The sequence below is a fragment of the Schistocerca serialis genome, chromosome 6 (assembly GCF_023864345.2).
Source record: "Schistocerca serialis cubense isolate TAMUIC-IGC-003099 chromosome 6, iqSchSeri2.2, whole genome shotgun sequence".
Lineage (NCBI taxonomy): Eukaryota > Metazoa > Arthropoda > Insecta > Orthoptera > Acrididae > Schistocerca > Schistocerca serialis.
Window position 1 is genome coordinate 255,940,966 of NC_064643.1, and position 19,913 is coordinate 255,960,878.

Here is a 19,913-nt window from a genome sequence, read left to right on the forward strand (position 1 = left end):
TCTGGCGTCCAATACGTGTTACTGTCTTCCGCGTTTGCGAAAAATACAGGGGGATTGTACTGCCTTCGCTGGGTCTGATGATTTTTATTACTATTATGATTTCCGGAATTGTTACGGTGAAAGCCACCTTCACACTGTGGCTTGTGTTTCTGCACATTCCCTGCGCTTGATTTTTACTAGGCGCGGAGTTGTGTTGGTATGAGTGGGCGTTATCAGCTGTTTGTTGCTGCCCATAATCTGAGTGTTGGCTGCGCGAGTACGGTGGATTCCATTGCGATCCGCTCTGATATTGCCAACCTTTTTGACGGAAACCATTTCCAAACTTCTGCTTGTACGGTTGATTGCCGTACTGGTTACCAGTCGTGTTATACACGGGATTGAATCGGTTGTGTTGATTATGTCTATTCCTTTTGTACGGATACCCATTGCCTTTATTTCCGTTTTGCCAATCGTTACTATTTTTGTAACCGTTCTCTGGCGTTTCGTAGCCGTTACTCTCGTAATGTTGTTGCCAAGAATTGTGCGGAGTATTCCGCGGTGTGTTAGCTCTCATGTCCACATAGATAAGGTCTAGGGAATCTAATATCGACAGAAATCTAATATCGATCATCATCTGGTTTGGCTATCAGCTTTTCACGAATCGATATGGGTAAATTAGACTTGAGAATCATAATTACATCTTTACTATTAATAGGGGTATCCCAATACCTGATTTTGCCAAGATATTTTTCGAAGTACTTTCTGAGGCTACTATTCCTGGGGCCAAATTGTTCTGCATTATAGACTTCTTTACGAAGGCGTTTCTGAACACCTTCGCTCCAAAATTTACTGAGGAAACAGTGCTCAAACTCGTCATACGTTCGACACTTATCAACCAGTTCTGTTCCCCATATTGCCGATTCGCCACCTATATATCCGGTAACAAATTGGATACGCTGCCTATCAGTTCACGAATTTGGAAAAATGCCAGAGAATCCACGAAGAGAAACAGTTGGGTGGATATTTCGTTTTTCCGGGTTAAAGGTTTGAAAAACTCGATGCTTTATCATGCTTTCTTCCTGCATCACTTGTACTACTGAGTCAGATCCTTAGTTTCGGTGACTAACTGGAATATGTGGTGGTGATGTGTGTTCATTAGATACAACAGGTATTCGGAATTGCCGAAATAATTCCTCTTCTTCCTCTGAGGCTAAAGAGTTAGGCTAATACGGTCTCTGTATTCGGGAACTACTACTCACTAGTGCCTTCAGGTTATTTAGTTGTTCCGTTACCTCTTGCTTCCCATTTGTAAATTGTTGCTGAAGGGTACGCCTAATGCTACCGAGTTCAGACATTACGGTATCTCCGGAGCTTCCAGGAGCTGACAAGATACCAAGAGTGGTTGCTTTCACAGTCTCTACTAGGTATATGTTAATTTTATTTTTCGACAAATTTGCCCTTTCCGGCAATCCAGTTCTCATACTTTTCTCTAAATTCTCTCTCATGACTATCTAGCCTCTTCCTTACTTTCGTTTCAGTTTCCAGAGTCAAGTTCGACATTCCCTCGGTTAGTTTTTCTACCTGCGTAGTTACTCTTTCTAATCTGTGATTAACCGCGGTTACGGTGGAGTCAAGATTCTTGGTTGCGTTTCGGATGTCAGCCTTCTCGCTTTGCATGGTAGCTAAAGTGTCAAATGGTTCAAGTGGTTCAAATGGCTCTGAGCACTATGGGACTCAACTTCTGAGGTCATTAGTCCCCTATAACTAGTTAAACCTAACTAACCTAAGGACATCACACACATCCATGCCCGAGGCAGGATGCGAACCTGCGGCCGTAGCGGTCTCGCGGTTCCAGACTGCAGCGCCTAGAACCGTACTGCCACTTCAGCCGGCAGCTAAAGTGTCATTCAGTTCGAAAATTATTCCACTTCGCATTTGAGAAACAGCATCCTTAACTTGCTTTGCTACTTCTTTGGCTACGTTTTCTCTAACAGTTTTTATCTCTTCGCTTACTGTAGAAAGTTTATCTTCAAACATTTGTCTATTTTCCTCTTTCATTTGACGAGTTTCGTCTTTCAAATCATTTTTAATGGAATTCACCATTTGGCGATTTCCGTCCTGCATCATTTGACTCAGTAGCTGTTTGAATACATCTTCTGTCACTACCCCTGAACTGCTTTCACCTGCCTCCCTTGTAACTGGTATATGGCTACGAGTACTAGTGGCAGAAACTATGCTGGCATTCTCTAGTTCAGTACCGGTAACATTATGGTGTGAGGCACCAAAGTCCATAAGATTTCCCACTTCACTTTCTACAATTGTTTCGATTGGTGTCTCAGCCCTACTAATTATCCTGCGGGACCGTAAGTGACGCGACACTTCACTCGTTTCATTCTGTTCGTTTGAATCTAGTGTTGACAGTTTATCGTCTGCCATAGCTCACTTATTTACAAACGGTAAGTCAATGACGTTCGTTTGACCTACGGCCGTCAGTTGTCAACAGAGTTGTAATTTATCGGTTGTGAGTCGGTTGTCACTGCTACGTCACACGATCGGAATGTCGGGAGTCGCACGTCACGAGAACAAGAGTCTCTTGTTTTCCTCTTGTCAAGAGACTATTCTGGACCGTAAAGAAAGTATGGCTGCACACTGGTCAAAATAAATGAAAACTAAGGCTGGTCAGCTCCGTGAACAGGCAGCGGACATTTAAAAACAAGTGATATGCAATACACAACAATGGAATTTAAACAATACTTAAAGAAATTACCAATCTACTAAATGCAATCTACTGAATTCAAAGCAAATTTTTACTGCAGCTACTAAAGGTCGTCACAAGAGCCAGCCCTGACAAAACTCTACCATCTGGTGAGCAAGATGTATGAGACAGACGAAATACCCTCTGACTTCAAAAAGAATATAATAATTCCAATCCCAAAGAAAGCACGTGTTGACAGGTGTGAAAATTACCGAACTATCAGTTTAATAAGCCACGGCTGCATAATACTAACACGAATTCTTTATAGACGAATGGAAAAACTGGTAGAAGCCGACCTCGGGGAAGATCAGTTTGGATTCCGTAGAAATGTTGGAACAAGTGAGGCAATACTGACCCTACTACTTATCTTAGAAAATAGATTAAGGAAAGGCAAACCTACGTTTCTAGCATTTGTAGACTTAGAGAAAGCTTTTGACAATGTTGACTGGAATACTCTCTTTCAAATTCTGAAGGTGGCAGGGATAAAATACAAGGAGCGAAAGGCTATTTACAATTTGTACAGAAACCAGATGGCAGTTATAAGAGTCGAGGGACATGAAAGGGAAGCAGTGGTTGAGAAGGAAGTGAGACAGGGTTGTAGCCTCTCCCCAATGTTATTCAGTCTGTATATTGAGCAGGCAGTGAAGGAAACAAAAGAAAAATTCGGAGTAGGTATTAAAATCCATGAAGAAGAAATAAAAACATTGAGGTTCGCTGATGACATTGTATTTCTGTCAGAGACAGCAAAGGACTTGGAAGAGCAGTTGAACGGAATGGACAGTGTGTTGAAAGGAAGATATAAAATGAACATCAACAAAAGCAAAAACAGGACAATGGAATGTAGTCGAATTAAGTTGGGTGATGCTGAAGGAATTAGATTAGGAAATGAGACACTTATTTGCTATTTGGGGAGCAAAATAACTGATGATGGTCGAAATAGAGAGGATATAAAATGTAGGCTGGCAATGGCAAGGAAAGCATTTCTGAAGAAGAGAAATTTGTTAACATTGAGTATAGATTTAAGTGTCAGGAAGTCATTTCTGAAAGTATTTGTATGGAGTGTAGCCATGTATGGAAGTGAAACATGGTCGATAAATTGTTTGGACAAGAAGAGAATAGAAGCTTTCGAAATGTGGTGGTACAGAAGAATGCTGAAGATTAGGTGGAGAGATCACATAACTAATGAGGAGGTATTGAATAGAATCGGGGAGGAGTTTGTGGCACAACTAGAAGGGATCGGTTCGTAGGACATGTTCTGAGGCATCAAGGGATCACCAATTTAGTATTGGAGGGCAGCATGGAGGGTAAAAGTCGTAGAGGGAGACCAAGAGATGAATACACTAAGCAAATTCAGAAGGACGTAGGTTGCAATAGGTACTGGGAGATGAAGAAGCTTGCACAGGATAGGGTAGCATGGAGAGCTGCATCAAACCAGTCTCAGGAATGAAGACCACATAACAACAACATTTACTTTGCCAAGGCGCTTCAACAGCAGTAGCTCATTTTTTAGATTCTCCAGTTCTTTGGTGTACCACAATTTACCCTTTCTTGTTTTATGATATTTCTTTTGAACAAGATGGGCTTTTAAATTACCTATTACGTAATTGTGGAATGTTTCATAAACTGTTTGGGCACTGGAATCACAGTTTTGAAATAATTTGTCCCATTTAGTTATGCTCAGCTGGTGTGTTAGTTTTCTGAGATTGTGTTTTCTTAATATTATGGTATTACATTTTGTTAACTTTTGTGCAGGCTTGCTCTCATCCCCTTTTATAAAATGTCTTAACTCTACTGTTAACATGGAGTGGTCTGAGAAAACAAATTCCTTTTCCTTGGTGGAGTACATATCAACAACACAATTGACAAACACATTATCCAAGCATGCTTTTAGTCTTGTTGGTTCTGAATTTACATGATGAAAGTTGTGTTGCCTTAGCATATTCAGTAACTTATTTACACTGGGTTTGTTACATGTTGCCTCAAAGCTTGAATTGCAGTTACATATTGTTTCCACTTCGTTATGTGGCAGAGTACAGTGCCTAAATTATCTAAAAAAGTTTTATCATCTGAGTCGGGAATGGTAGATACATACTATGATAAGTTTCATTATATCACATATGATCCCAGTAATTTCAAAGTGTTTCTATACACATGCCCATCTAATATCTAGTGCTCTACACTCTATTTCAATTGAAACATAGATAACAGTACCACTGTTATGGTACTGAGATCTGCAAAAACTGTTTCTATGTTTATAACCTTCTGGTACATAGTATTGTATTTGTTCTGGTTTTTTAGCAAATGTTCAGATAGACATAAGAAAGAATACTTATTCTGTGGCAATAACTCCTCCAGAATTTGAACTTTACCTTCAAGACCCTGAATGTTTAAAAATTAGTGAAAGGTAAATCAATCTTTTTCCTTCAGTCCCATAAAGTGACAAATTAATTAATGACATAGTTTTAAGCACATTTTCCCTAAATTAATATGAATGATAATTTATGAAAACTCTGAGTCATTTGATTGAAATAAGCAGGAGATGATTGGCTGTTACAAGGAACTAATTTTTTATTAAACAATGGAAAATCCAAGATGGACTGTAACAATATTATGAAAAGGTTAGTTGCTACTCTCCATATAGTGGAGATGCTGAGTTGCAGATAAGAACAAGAAAAAGACTGTCACAACATAAGCTTTTGGCCAACAAGGCCATTGTCAAGAATAGGTGACACGCACATGCGCACACGCACACACACATGCACATGCACACGCAAGTGCATCTCACACACACATGACCACAATCTGTGGCAGCTGAAGCCACATTACGAGCAACAGCAGCAGCAGCAGCAGCAGCAGTGCATGATGGGAGAGACAACTAGGTGGGGGTAAGGTGAAGGTTGAGGGGGAGGGATAGCAGGGTAGGGGTGAGGGACACTGAAGTGCTGCTGGGGAGTGTGCAGGGATGAGGTGGAGAGGGAGAGAGGGTAGGGCAGCTAGGCGCAGTCAGGAGGTTAGATGGAGAGCTGGGCAGAGGTGGGAGATGGGGATAGCGGAAAAGGAGAGAAGTAAAAAATGTGTTGGTGAAATAGGGGGCTGTGTAGTGCTGGAATGGGAACAGGCAAGGGATGGATGGGTGAGGACAATGACTAACAAAGGCTGAGGCCAGGAAGGTTACAGGAATGTAGGATATACTGTAGGGAGAGTTTCCACATGCGCAATTCAGAAAAGCTGGTGTTGGGGATGAAGGATCCATATGGCACAGGCTGTGAAGCAGTCATTGAAATGAAGAATGTCATGTTGGGCAGTGTGCTCACCAACAGGATGGTCCAGTTGTTTTTTGGCCACAGTTTGTTGGTGGCCATTCATGCAGACACACAGTTTGTTGGTTATCATGTCCACATAGAATGCAGCACAGTGGTTGCAGCTTAGCTTGTAGATCACGACTGGTTTCACAGGTAGCCCTGCCTTTGATGAAATTTGTGATGTTTATGTCCGGACTGGAGTAGGTGGTGGTGGGAGGATGTATGGGACAGGTCTTGCATCTATGTCTATTACAGGGATATGAGCCATGAGGTAAGCGTTTGGGAGGAGGGTTTGTGTAGGGATGGACGAGTATATTGTAGGGGTTCGGTAGATGGCAGAATACCGCTGCGGGAGGGGTGGGAAGGATAGTGGACAGGACTTTTTCATTTTAGGGTGCGATGAGAGGTAGTCGAAACCCTGATGGTAGAATATAATTCAGTTTCTCCGGTTCTGGGTGGTACAGAGTTATGAGGGGAATGCTTCTTTGTGGCTGGATGGTGAGACTGGGAGGTGGTGGGTGACTGGAAAGATAAGTCACAGGAGATTTGTTTCTGAACAAGGTTGAGAGGATAACTATGGTCTGTGAAGGTCTCAGTGAGACCCTCAGTATATTTCGAGAGGGACCACTCGGCACTGGAGTTGAGGGGTTTAGGATTCTGGGCGTTTAGGAAGGATTCCTCTAGATGGCCCGTGAATAGGTTGGCAGAGGATGGTGCCATATGGGTGCCCATAGCCAAAAGCTTATTTTGTGACAGTCTTTTTGGTGTGCCTATCTGCAGCTCAGCTTCTCCACTATATGGTGAGTAGCAACTTTCCTTTTCATATTATTTTTAAAAAAATTAAATCTGTTACATAAGCCCATGTATACATTCCACATATCATCCAACACTTTGCGTGGATTTCTTTTAGAATGCAATGTAAATTTCTCGTTTCAAATCTGTCTTCATACATCCTCCGAGCACTCTTCTCCACTTTCTATGTACCAGTGCATTTCCTTCAGTGACTTCAGAAGTAATCCATGAAATATCTTGTAGAGAATGTTGTATATTAATGTTTCATGAGAACACACAGCAGTTCCTAAGGACTCCAAATGAGATACGCACACAGTTTCTTTTGCTTTTAGAAAGAAAGAGAAATTACGTGATAGCAAATGTGAAATGTAAGACATCTGCTGAAGCACCTGGTTTTGAGATGAGATTTGATTTAATTGTTCAAGAAATTCTTGTTTTGGCCATTTCGTGAACTGGTGCACTGCCATTATAGAAGAAAATTCTATGAAGGCCCGCCCTTTGCTGTTTATCTTAAATTGTTGCAAAAAACTTAGCAAAGCAGACATTCTCCCACATACAAATATGTGATTACTGTCTTACCAACTGCAATTTACAGAATCAAAAAAATACAAACATCTCCTAACAAAACTTCAGTCTTCAAACAGTGGCAAGTCCAGGTAGGAATACCAACAATATTATGAAAGGAATAGACTGCCGTTCAACACCTTCAGTTGCAGACAGACACAACCAAACAACTGTTGCACATTTAGCTTCCAGCCAGAGCTTTATTCAGAAAAGAAAACGTGCACAAACAGGCTCATATGGCCACTATCTCAGGCCTATCTGGCCAGAATACACTGGTATTGCATCAAATGCAAGCAGCAATCCAGAGAGGGGTGGGGGAAAGGGTGTGAGGGTGGGGGAGAGAGGAGTCAGCACTGGCTGGTAGAGTATGCCAGGAATAGATGGTAGCCAGACAAGGCTGTCAGATGCAGTGTCGGGGTGCTATGGGGATGAGAGGAGGGGGACTTGGGGGGGGGGGGAGGAGTGGAAAAGAGGGGGGGGGAAGGGGGGGGGAAGGGGAGGGGCAGAGAACATGTAAAAGACTCGTGGTTGCATTCTCAGAGAGCAGCACACAATGACGATGAGGGGATGTGAACTGGAAGGAGGAGTAGGACAGAGGGAAGAAAACTGTTAGGTGGAGGTTGTGGGAACAGAGGTTGAGGCTGGGATAATTTTGGGAGCAGAGAATGTGTTGTGAGGATAACTCGCATCTGCCCAGTTCAGATAAGCTGGTGATGGAGGGGAGGATCAAGATATCCAGGGCTGTGAAGTAGCCATTGAAATCAAGGAGTTATGTTCAGGTGCATTTGGGGCACAGGGTGGTCCACTTTTTGCTCTTGGTCACAGTTTGGTGGAATACATCCCTCCTGGTGGACAGCTGTTTGGTAGTCACACCAATACAAAAAGCTGTGCAATGATTGGAGCAGAGCTGGTATATGACAAGGCAGCTTTCACAGGTAGCCTGGGCTCTAATGGGGTAGGATAAGCCTATGACAGGACTGGAATAGTGCTGGATGGGTGGATTGAGCAGGTCTTGCACCTGGGTCTTCCACAAGTACATGATCCCTGTGGCAAGGGATTGGGATTGGGAGTGATGCAGGGATGGACAAGGATGATGTGGAGCTTGGCTGGGTGATGGAACACCACTTTAGAACGGGTGGGAACGATCTTCGGTAGGATTTCCCTCATTTCAGGGCATGGTGATAGATAATCAGAGCCCTGATGAAAGGTGTGGTTCAGCTGTTCCAGTCTGCGACAGTACTGGGTGACAAAGAGGGGCACTCCTTTGTACCTGGTTCTTGGGGATTGTGAGAGGATTTGGGTGTGTATGGATATGGCATGGGAAATCATTTTTGGACTAGGTCTAGGGGACAGTGCTAATCTGTGAAGGCTTTTGAGGGACCTTCAGTATACTAGGCAAGGGAGTTCTTGTCAGTGCAGATAAGCTGTCCCCAGGTGGCCAGGCTGTATAGGAGGGAGTTTTTGATGTAGGTGGGATGGCAGCCGTCAAGATACACATGCTGTTAGTGGATTTAATGTGGACAGAGATGAAGATGAAGCCATCAGAGAGGAAAGGTCAATGTCTCGGAATGTGGCACACTGGGTTGAGGAAGACCAGATGAACTGGATGGGAGAGAAGGTGTCGAGGTTGTGAAGAAATGAGGATATGGTGTCTTGGTCTTGAGTCCAGATCATGAAGAGATCATCAATGACCCTGATCCAGATTAGAGGATTGAGGTTTTGGGAGGCTTGGAAGATATGCTCTTGATGGCCCATAAACAGGTTAGCATAAGAAGGTGTCATGTGGGTGCCCACAGCTGTACTGCTGATTTGTTTATATACCTTCCCTTCAAGGAAGAAGCATTTGTGAGTTAGTATAAAAAGTTAGTAAGGTGTACGAGGAATGAGGAAGTGGGTGTGGAGTCTGAAGGATATTGGGAGGTAGTGTTCAATAGCAGAAAGTCTGTAGGAATGAGGGATGTTAGTGTGAAGGGAAGTGGCATCAGTAGTGATGAGTGGAGATCCAGGAGGTAAAGGGATGGGGATGGTGGAGAGTCGTGGTTGGGATGTTTGACATAGGAGCTAGATTTTGGGCAATAGGTTGGAGGTTTCCAGAATGAGATTTTCACTCTGCAGCGGAGTGTGTGCTGATATGAAACTTCCTGGCAGATTAAAACTGTGTGCCGGACCGAGACTCGAACTTACGACCTATGCCTTTTGCGGGCAAGTGCTCTACCAACTGAGCTACCCAAGCACGACTCACGCCCTGTCCTCACAGCTTTACTTCTGCCAGTATCTCGTCTCCTACCTTCCAAACTTTACAGAAGCTCTCCTGCGAACCTTGCAGAACTAGCACTCCTGGAAGAAAGGATATTGTGGTTCGCAGGAGAGCTTCTGTAAAGTTTGGAAGGTAGGAGACGAGATACTGGCAGAAGTAAAGCTGTGAGGACAGGGCGTGAGTCGTGCTTAGGTAGCACAGTTGGTAGAGCACTTGTCCGTGAAAGGCAAAGGTCCCGAGTTCGGGTCTCGGTCTGGCACACAGTTTTAATCTGCCAGGAAGTTTCAGGTTGGAGGTGTTTGTCAATGAGTGCTGAAATTCTTTCAGTGGGGCACAACAACCAACTACAATGGGGCATCCAAGATTGTTTGGGTGTGTGGATTTTGGGAACATGCAGAAGGTGGTTGTGTGGTGTTTCATAGAGGTGAGGAGGGAAATGGATTAAGGGGAGAGGTTTTGGGAAGGGCCTAAGACCTTAAGCAGAGACTGGAGGTTATGCTGGACTTCTGGGATGGGATCACTCAGGCAGAGTTTATAGTTGGAAGAGTCAGACAATTGACAGAGGTCTTCTGCCAGATAGTTACTGTGATGCATAATGACAGTGGTGGAACCTTCGTTTGCAGGTAGGATGAATAGGTCAGGATCTAATTTGAGGCTGTGTATGGCTGTTCCCGTGTATGGCTGTTCTTTCTTCTCTTAGGAAGGGACCTGGTGAAGGAGGTCAAGTTGGAGTTTAGGAATTCCTGAAAGTTGGTTATTAGATATACCAACATAAAAAGCTGTGCAATGATTGCAACAGAGCTGGTACATGACAAGCTCCTTCCACAGGTAGCCCAGTCTCTGATGGGGTAGGGCAAGCCTGTGATAGGACTGGAATAGGGGATGCTGGTTGGGTTGATTGAGCAGGTCTTGCACCAGGGTCTTCCACAGACATATGATTCCTGTGGCAAGCAGTTGGGATTGAGAGTGGCTTAGGAATGTTGTGATGGAACTTCACTTTAGGAGGGGTGGGAACGATCTTGTGTAGGATGTACTTCATTTCGGATATGATGAGAGATAGTCAAATCCCTGGCGAAGGATGTGGTTCAGGTTTTCCAATTCAGGGTGTTACTGGGTAAGAAAAGGAGTACTCCTTCGTATCTGATTCTTGGGAGTGGTGGATTCTCTACTCCTATCCTCCCCCCTCTCTCCCTCCCCCACGGTCTCGTGAAGCTGCACCTTGCAGCTGTGCCCTTCCACCTGTAGTCCCTGCACACTCCGCCAGGTAATGCTGACAACTCTCCTTGTATCCATAACCTGCTATCACTTCCCTTTCTCTTCCCCACTCCAGATTGCTGCTTGCATTCAATGCAGTACAATTGCATTCTGACCAGAGTGGCTGGAGATAGCGGTCATGTGTGTATGAGGTGTGTTTGCTTATGTGAACGGGCATGTGTGTGTGTGTGTGTGTGTGTGTGTGTGTGTGTGTGTGTGTGTGTGTGTGTGTGTGTGTTTTCTTTCCTGAAGAAGGCTCTGATCACAAGCTAAATGTGTAACAATCCTTTCATTGTGCCTGTCTGCAACTCAATGGTCATCTTTACAGTAAAAATGAAATGAAATAATTGTTTGGCATTGTTAGCCGGGAGGCTGTGTCCAGGGAATTTGGGTCACCTGGTGCAAGTCTTATTTCAGGTTATGCCACATTGGGTGACTTGTGCATCAGTGATGACAACACAACACAACACAACACAACACAACACCCAGACCACGAGTGGAGAAAATCTCCAACCTGGCCAGGAACCAAACCCAGGTCCACTGCATTGTAGGCAAGCACATTACCACTCAGCTAAGCAGATGGACATCTTTACAGTGAGTAGTAATCTATCCCTTTCATAATATTGTAAAGTTTCAGTCTTCTGTTTCTGGATAATATGATGCAGTATCCACTGACTGCAAACCTGTACAATACAAAAATACCCACGTACATGCACATATACCAGTACACATCCAATCCCAAGGTTACCCTTAATGTGCTGATTGGTGAATCATATCTTCCCTCTGGTCATTCTCTGAATATTAAATGAATTCCATTCAGTAGCAGGTGTCGCTGAATGTCTGAGCTTTCAGCCATTGAGAAAGTTTAATCTTGTCTACATCCATTATTGTAGATCTAAAATCGAAGTTAGGCACTAAGTTTTCAGACTGCCCACTAGATGACAACACATCCAGAGGAAGTAATACTCACACAGATAAATACCATTCCTTCCAAGTCTTACATGCCTATGGAGGAGGCCTTCTTGCATGCTTCCCACTGACTGACATCTGCTTACTTCATATTCATACAGCACTTCTTGTGAGAGCTATGTAACAAACCCATTTTCTCTAGACATTCTTTGATTAAAATCAATATTATTGTTATTTTTATTATTATTAGTTCTATTATTATTATTATTATTATTATTGTGCTCACACAATTACTGCGTGTAGTAGTAATTCTTTTCTTACAGCTTTCCATAGAATTATTAGTTTGTCTGTAAGCTTTTGAAGACAGAGAGACAGTTGCTAATTCAGCAGCCCATTTCTTGCTGACAGGAAGAAAAGCACAATATGTAATCATTGCTGAATATGCCACTATATCAATTACTTCAACAGAATGAGTATTTACTTTGTTTCACTTAATAATTTCCACCAAAATAATAGATTTACACACACACACACACACACACACACACACACACACACACACACACACACACACACACACAGAGAGAGAGAGAGAGAGAGAGAGAGAGAGAGAGAGAGAGAGAGAGAGAGCCAGGAGTGCCATTTGACACCTTGATAGGGTAGGGTAGGTGTCATGTCAGAAGGGGTGGATAGAGGGACAGAGAGCTCGTAGGCGGGAAGAGTGGTTGAGGGTTGGCAGCTATCAGCTTGGAGGGAGGTTGCTGGCTAGGAATGTGAGAGGTAGGAGTGGCAGATGCGCAAGCTAGGCATGTGATGCAAAGATGTCAGAGCCAGTGAGTAACAGTGCACAATAAATGTGATAAGGTGAGAGGAGCTTGGAGTGGGTCATAGGACAAAGGAAGAGGAGCTATCACCCTCTCCCAATTCACCTCTTCTGGTCATCTTCACTGTACGCTGCTCCCCTCCACCCACCCACCCCCATTCCTGCTCTGATACCTGTGCATCACAATGCCTAGCCCACACACCTACCACTCCTCCCTACCACACTCGTAACCAGCAAACCGGCTGGTCCCTCCAAGTCACTAGCTCTCTCTCTCTCTCTCTCTCTCTCTCTCTCTCTCTCTCTCTCTCTAAACCCTCCCCACGTACCACTACCCCAACCCAACCCCACCCTAGTCGTCCTGCCGAACTGCACTCCTGGCACTGTGTGTCCAGCAGGTACTATGTAGGGGCACAGATCACAGATCTGCATGCGCACTTTTGTTCATGAGTGTGTACCCTAGTTTGAGAAAGGATTTACTCTGCAAGATAGCAGTTTTTTTCTGTCTTTCTTGTGTGTTCATGTTGAAGATTCAATGTTTTGATTTTTGGTGAGTTGCCTCCTTTACTGTGAATGTATTTACATTCTACCAGAACTTTCTTACTACAATTTTGCAAGACAATCATGATAATTACCACAAACAATACTTTTGGGTCTGTGAATGAATTGTTCTTGTGAAATAATACATGGAGTGTGATTCCGATCAGTGTTCACAAACTGCAATGATGGTTTCTAAAAAAAAAAAAAAAAAAAAAAAAAAAAAAAAAAAAAAAAAAAAAAAAAAAAAAATGAATTTCACTATTTGCTCTTTACAATGTGACAATTTGCATTGTGATCTCTCTATGTATTAGTATTAGCTTCAATCCCTGCATCATGATATCTTCTTGTGGCATCTTCTTGTAGTGGTAAAAATCGCTTATTCCTTTTTCAGTTTGCTGCATCCTTCAAGATGGGAAGTGTCATAAGCACCTCCTACTTATTGTTTCGTCTGTCTGACCAGAAGACAGAACTTATACTTGTCATATAGAGGTAGATTGTGTGTGTGTGTGTGTGTGTGTGTGTGTGTCTCCATCTGCATTTGATGAAGAACTTAGATGACAACTTAATAATACCCAAAAATATACTTTCAAATGTTCCTGTCTGCCATTCGATCCTTCTTCTACGTGGTGGATAGTTGTCTATCCTACTTCATACTATTGCAACTACAGAAAATCTATGAGGTGCTATCAAATTCATTCTTATTATGTAGAACCTTCCATGTAAGTAAGAAACACAATCATTTGATACAAGGAAAGGAAGCAAAGTTTTTACTTAACACAAAAGAAAATAGCATGTGTCTCTCAGTTTTGTAACCAATGGTTCTTTCTCTGGAACCAAAATATAAATGTTACATGAAATTCAAAGGAAGAGGTGGGGGGAAAATGTCACAAACAATTATGAATCCATATAGGTTGTAGAATACTGCAATAGTGCCTTGACAGCTATAATATAAATACACAGTACACACATACTTGTTTTATTCCTTGGAAGCATAAAATGGAAATATTGAACTACTTCATCTATAACAGAGATATTAGTGGACGAGGTATCAGAAGTGCAACAACAACAAACAAAAACAATATTTCACTACACAAGTATTCCCACAAGCTATTCTTTTTGAAATGCACTGAACAATGGAAGGATTTATACATTTGCACATCCCATTGAAACACTATACAAAAGACACATAATTTTTGAACACACTGACAAGGTACATATTAGTTAATATATAAAAACCAAACATTCACATGTTTTGAGAGCTGCAATCAGGCACCTAGCTATGATATTCTTCATCATCAAATTCACTACTGTCACTATGGTCTGGAGAATCACTAGCTGCATCTTCTTGGCTTCCAGGCGAAAGTATTTCACACCTGGAAAAAATAAGAAATTGACAAATTAATTGTATTTCAGTTCAGTTGGCAATTTCCACATTAATGGATGATATATTGAAAGAAAGTATCATTTATAAACAACTGAAGGAGTAACATTGTCGATAGACAGACATAAATAAGACTGAACTTTTGGCTATGCTTTTTGGTCCTTCCTCGGAGCAAAGAGACTAATAGACTAATACCACAGAGTGTGTGTTCCTCCCCCTCCTTCCCACTTAAAAGCAAACATTTACATATGTGAACAGTTAGCTGGTGTCATACCCTTGCAAAAGACAGAAGTTGGAGAGGAGTTGATGTGTAACATAACTGTTTCCACAAGTGACCTTGATGGCCTCTGACGGCATAGGATACGGCTGTGATGGAAACAGAATAGGTGTGCTGGGTAGATGCTTGGGACAGTTTGTGCACATGGGTCTTTCACAGGGACATGACCTCTATGGCAAGGGATCGGGAGTAAGAGTGGTGTCAAAATGCATAGCATAATACTACATTGCGAGGGAATGGAAGAACTGAGCAGTAACGCGGAAACAGCAAAGAATAATCAAATGGTGGAGAATCAGCAGCCAATGTACAGAAAGAGAACATGGAGACTGGATTGCAGGCTTTTTGCTGTAACTACCAATTCTGCATGTGCACAGCTCCACATTTTGAGCATGAAGTTCGTGCTTGATTTGGTCAATTGAAGCCACCCGGCCTGCTAATACAGAAACAGCTGCATAAGCAGCCTGCTGGCTGTGCCCACTGTTGTAATATAGAGGCGGAGTATTGTATTGTACCTTGTCTTCAAGGAGTATGTATTGTTCAAGCAATAAATTACAGGGTTCTTGGGTCAGAACACTTTTTGGCGATGAGGATGGGATTTGACTCCATGTGTTCCAATTCAATCACTAGTCCTTTGAGTTTACTTTTCATGGAGGCAGTGCTTAAATCCCTTCTTGAGCAACAGCAGGTGCGGACAGTTGCTACATCTACTTTAGCTACTACACTGGTATAACCTGTGGTTCTGCCAACAACATATCCACTGCAGTTCCCTGCGTGCGATGATGCAGCAGAAGACTGGGGTGCTTCTAATAAATGCCCGTGGCAACATTTCCAGGCATTTAGGGTAACAGATTTAAATGTTTGCAAGGCCCTTTTTTCTGTCAGGGATTTCACCTCACAGGTATCAGTTGTTGTGGAAGCTCGGCCCTTTACAAGAATCTCCAAGTCTTTCTTTTGATCTGATATGAGAGTTACTTTCTACCTATCACTGAAAATATACTTAGTTACTGCTACTCGTGTGCAGTTTTACCAGTACCTAAAGTAGCCAAAACAGTCATACAAGGCATTGGCAGCTGGACTACATGGACTTAGCTGCTGTTGTATTTTGTGACAAACATTCATAAGGAATCCTGTGCTGATCAGAAGGTTCGTGATGCAATCATACTGTTTGCTCCTGGTAGGGAAGTTCAAGAGTGAGCTTAGGGCATTAGAGAACATAGCTCAGTCATTTGAAGTTTCATTGGCTGCAGGTGGCCAGATAGAGGCCTGGTCTGAAGTTTCAGAAATCAATTGCTCTCACCCCTTCCAGCCTTCAGTCAGTTTGAAAGGAAACACACACACTATTGCAGCATTCCAGCAGACATCTCAGCATCATATAAGTAATCGGCATTTGTGACAACAGTCAGAGTCACAACAGTGACAGCTTCATGCTCTACTGCCTTCATACCAATACTGTTTCATTCAACACCAATGGACAGCAAGTCCCAAGCAGTGTAACGTGTAATAAGTGCCATAAGAAAGGACATGTTGCTTCTGTATGTAACTCCTTTCCAAATCTGAGCGAGGATGAAATGAACATGGACTGAACAATGTGTCAGCAGTGATGGTGTTTCAAAGGAAGTTACACATTGAAGTGCGTGTGTTTGACAAGTCATTGAGAATGCAGGTGGACATGGGTGCAGCAGCAGTATTGCTGGATTCTCAGACTTAAGTGGACTTGTATTCTCCCCCTGTAACTCCAGTGTCACAGAGGCTGGCTAGTTATAACAAATAACAGAATCACATTCTTGGACATTTTTCTGCACCTGTGACTTACAAGGCTATCGTTCATTCATTAACATTCCTGGCTGTGGACAATGCTTACACTGAAAATCTGTTTGATTTGGGCCCTTTTAAACTGTTTGAATTCTCCATTGATGATGAAGAGTATTTTGTTTCTAGTGCCAAATATTCCTCTCTATTTTCTCCAGAACTGGGTTCTGCTACAGAATTTCAAGCTTATATTACAATGAAATAGTCTGCTCGCCCTGTTTTTTCCAGGCTCACCCGGTATTGGTAACTTTACAGGATCAGGTAAAAGCAGAATTGGATCATCTTCAATGCCTTGACGTTATTTGACCTCTTTCTTCCAGTGAAGGATCAGCACCTCTGGTGATAGTCAAAAAACCTACCAGTGAATAACACCTCTGTGATAATTTTTTAAAACTCTATTAATGCACAGTCAATCATTGATACCTATCCTTTACCACGCCCTGACTGGCTATTAGCAAATTATTGCTGGGAGGAGTGGCACTATTTTCCAAAGATTGACTTGGGAGAGGCATATTTACAGTTGCCACTCAGTGAGGAATCCAAACTACTTCTAGTTGTCAATACCCCATTTGGGCTTTATCGATACCAGCGTTTGCCTTTTGGTATGGCAAATGCATCAGCTACTTTTCAACACTTTTTAGAGCAACTTATTACATCAGTTTCAGGCCACATCAACTACTTAGATAATATAGTAACATCTGGTGCCTCTACAGAGGAACATTTGCAGAACCTTCATGCTCTGTTTTCTGTTTCACAGTCGGCAGAGTTAAAGTTCAATATGGATAAGACACAGTCTTTTCAACCATCCATTATTTATTTGGGTTTTGAAGTGTCACACACTGGCATTAAACCACTGCTCCAGCATACTGATGCTATTGCCATGTTTCCACACCCCACATACATCAAGGAGTTACAGGTATTTTTAGGCAAAATTGTGTACTGTCACAAATTCAATCTGGAGGCTACTACTGTGGTACAACCTCTCCACACATTATTATACAGATGTTCCTTTCCACTGGTTACTAGCTTGTGACCGGGCATACAAGTTTTTGAAACCTAAGTTGCAATCAGCTCCTTGTTTGGTCACTTTTTCAGCAGTGCCCGCACTTTTAAAATTGCAGCCACAGTGGCTGAGGAACCTGTTTTAAATACGGTTACCTGTTTTGCTTTGTACAACAGCTGGCTGGACTAACCTCTGGGCCATGCTTCTGATCCTTTGAGAAATTATTTTGTATTACAAAAATATCCTTCTGTATGGGGCAGAGTGCTGCTGTCAGCTACAGAGGACACCGCTCCTCAGGTTGTAGTTAAGTCCTCCCTTTGATGTGAGGTTATGCATTTATTACATGTGGACCACTGGGATGTGTCACATACAAAAACGTTGGCATGCAGTCTCCTTTTTGGCCAGGCACTGATAGGGAAATAGTGTGAGTTGTTGCAACCTGCCCTCAGTGTGTCAACCATCAGGTGGATTCCTGTCGTCCTTTGTCATAGTGGCTAGATCCACAGCCTCCTTGTAAAAGAATTAATGTAGATTTTACGGGACCTTTTTTGAAATTCTACTGGCTTGTAATTGATGCTTGTTCTGAGTTTCTGTATGTGGTATATTGTCTGCCTACTTCTGCAGTGACAACAATTTCTCCTTTGTCAAAAATTTTTGCGATGGAAAAACATCTTCCATATACGTCATTACTGACAATGACACCCAGTTCACATCTCACGAATCTGAAGATTTTTTTTAAAAAATGTGGTGTTCACCATCTCATGGCTCCTCCTTTCCACCCTCAATCAAGACTCAGATGAAAAACATGTTTTGGAAGTGTTACCAGAAGTATTTCTGGTAGAACTGTTGCACAGTCATCAGCCTCAGACACTGTTACATCTGCTTCATCTGATGCCAGCCCATCTGACAGCACCAGCACCACAATACTTCTAGTCTGTCACAGTTGTTTGTGCATGGGGGTTTGGCCATCGGCCAAAATGAGTGCCGGTAGTAATCAAGAGTACCTGTGACCAATACTTCTGCGTCATCCGCACGGCTAAGGAGAGGGCATCGTGACACATTAACCCACCACAACCTCACTTGGGTGGCTGCGCATCAGGTGCACCTCCACGAGCCCCTTGTGGCCAGTGATCTCACCTCCTCCATAGTTACTGGTGGTGTTTTCACAACTGTCTCCTCTGTTGTGGGTGTCCCCTTCAGCTGTCTGGGGTCACGACGGGACCTCAGTCCCCGCACTGTCAGAGTCAATAATGCCGTACGATCATTTCTCCACTGCTGTTGCCTCCATTGCAGCTAGTGTTGCCTGTCGCACTGCCTTCACTTCAACCTCCTTCCCTGGATATGGATGCTGCACCTGTGTCACTTGTCCTACCATATGGCATCTCACAAGGGGTGGGTGGGTGCCGCACCTGTAAATGCTCACGCCAATTCCGACCCTGTGCGCTGGTGGCAGTGTGTCACCTGACTCAACAACTTACATCGAGTACAGAAGAAATGGATGTGATCACAGTGCTCACTTCTTTGCAAAGGAAGAGGAGTGCTGTAACTACCAATTATGTGCGTGTGCTGCTTCATAGTTCATGTGCGAAGTTTGTGCTTGATTCAGCCAATAAAGGCCACCCAGCCTGCTAATATGACAGCAACTGTGTGCACAGCCTGTCAGCTGCACCCCCTGTTGGGACTAATAAATATACAGGGTGTTACAAAAAGGTACGGCCAAACTTTCAGGAAACATTCCTCACGCACAAATAAAGAAAAGATGTTATGAGGACATCTGTCCGGAAATGCTTAATTTCCATGTTAGAGTTCATTTTAGTTTCGTCAGTATGTACTGTACTTCCTCGATTCACCGCCAGTTGGCCCAATTGAAGGAAGGTAATGTTGACTTCGGTGCTTGTGATGACATGCGACTCATTGCTCTACAGTACTAGCATCAAGCACATCAGTACGTAGCATCAACAAGTTAGTGTTCATCACGAACGTGGTTTTGCAGTCAGTGCAATGTTTACAAGTGCGGAGTTGGCAGATGCCCATTTGATGTATGGATTAGCACAGGGCAATAGCCATGGCGCGGTGCGTTTGTATCGAGACAGATTTCCAGAATGAAGGTGTCCCGACAGGAAGACGTTCGAAGCAATTGATCGACGTCTTAGGGAGCACGGAACATTCCAGCCTATGACTCGCGACTGGGAAAGACCTAGAACGATGAGGATACCTGCAATGGATGAGGCAATTCTTCGTGCAGTTGACGATAACCCTAATGTCAGCGTC

At 43.0% G+C, this 19,913-nt stretch overlaps 1 protein-coding gene across 5 annotated transcripts in view; it reads right to left on the reverse strand.

Annotated features, from left to right (window-relative positions):
* Window positions 1-14,132: 14,132 nt before the first annotated feature.
* Window positions 14,133-19,913, reverse strand: part of LOC126484554 (cytosolic carboxypeptidase 1-like) — a 514,320-nt gene continuing 508,539 nt past the window's right edge. For all 5 annotated transcript variants that reach the window (XM_050108112.1, XM_050108113.1, XM_050108111.1 and 2 more), the window contains one exon: window positions 14,133-14,545. In XM_050108112.1, the coding sequence (XP_049964069.1) occupies window positions 14,446-14,545 (100 nt within the window). In that variant the 3' untranslated portion in view covers window positions 14,133-14,445. The remainder of the gene's footprint in view (window positions 14,546-19,913) is intronic.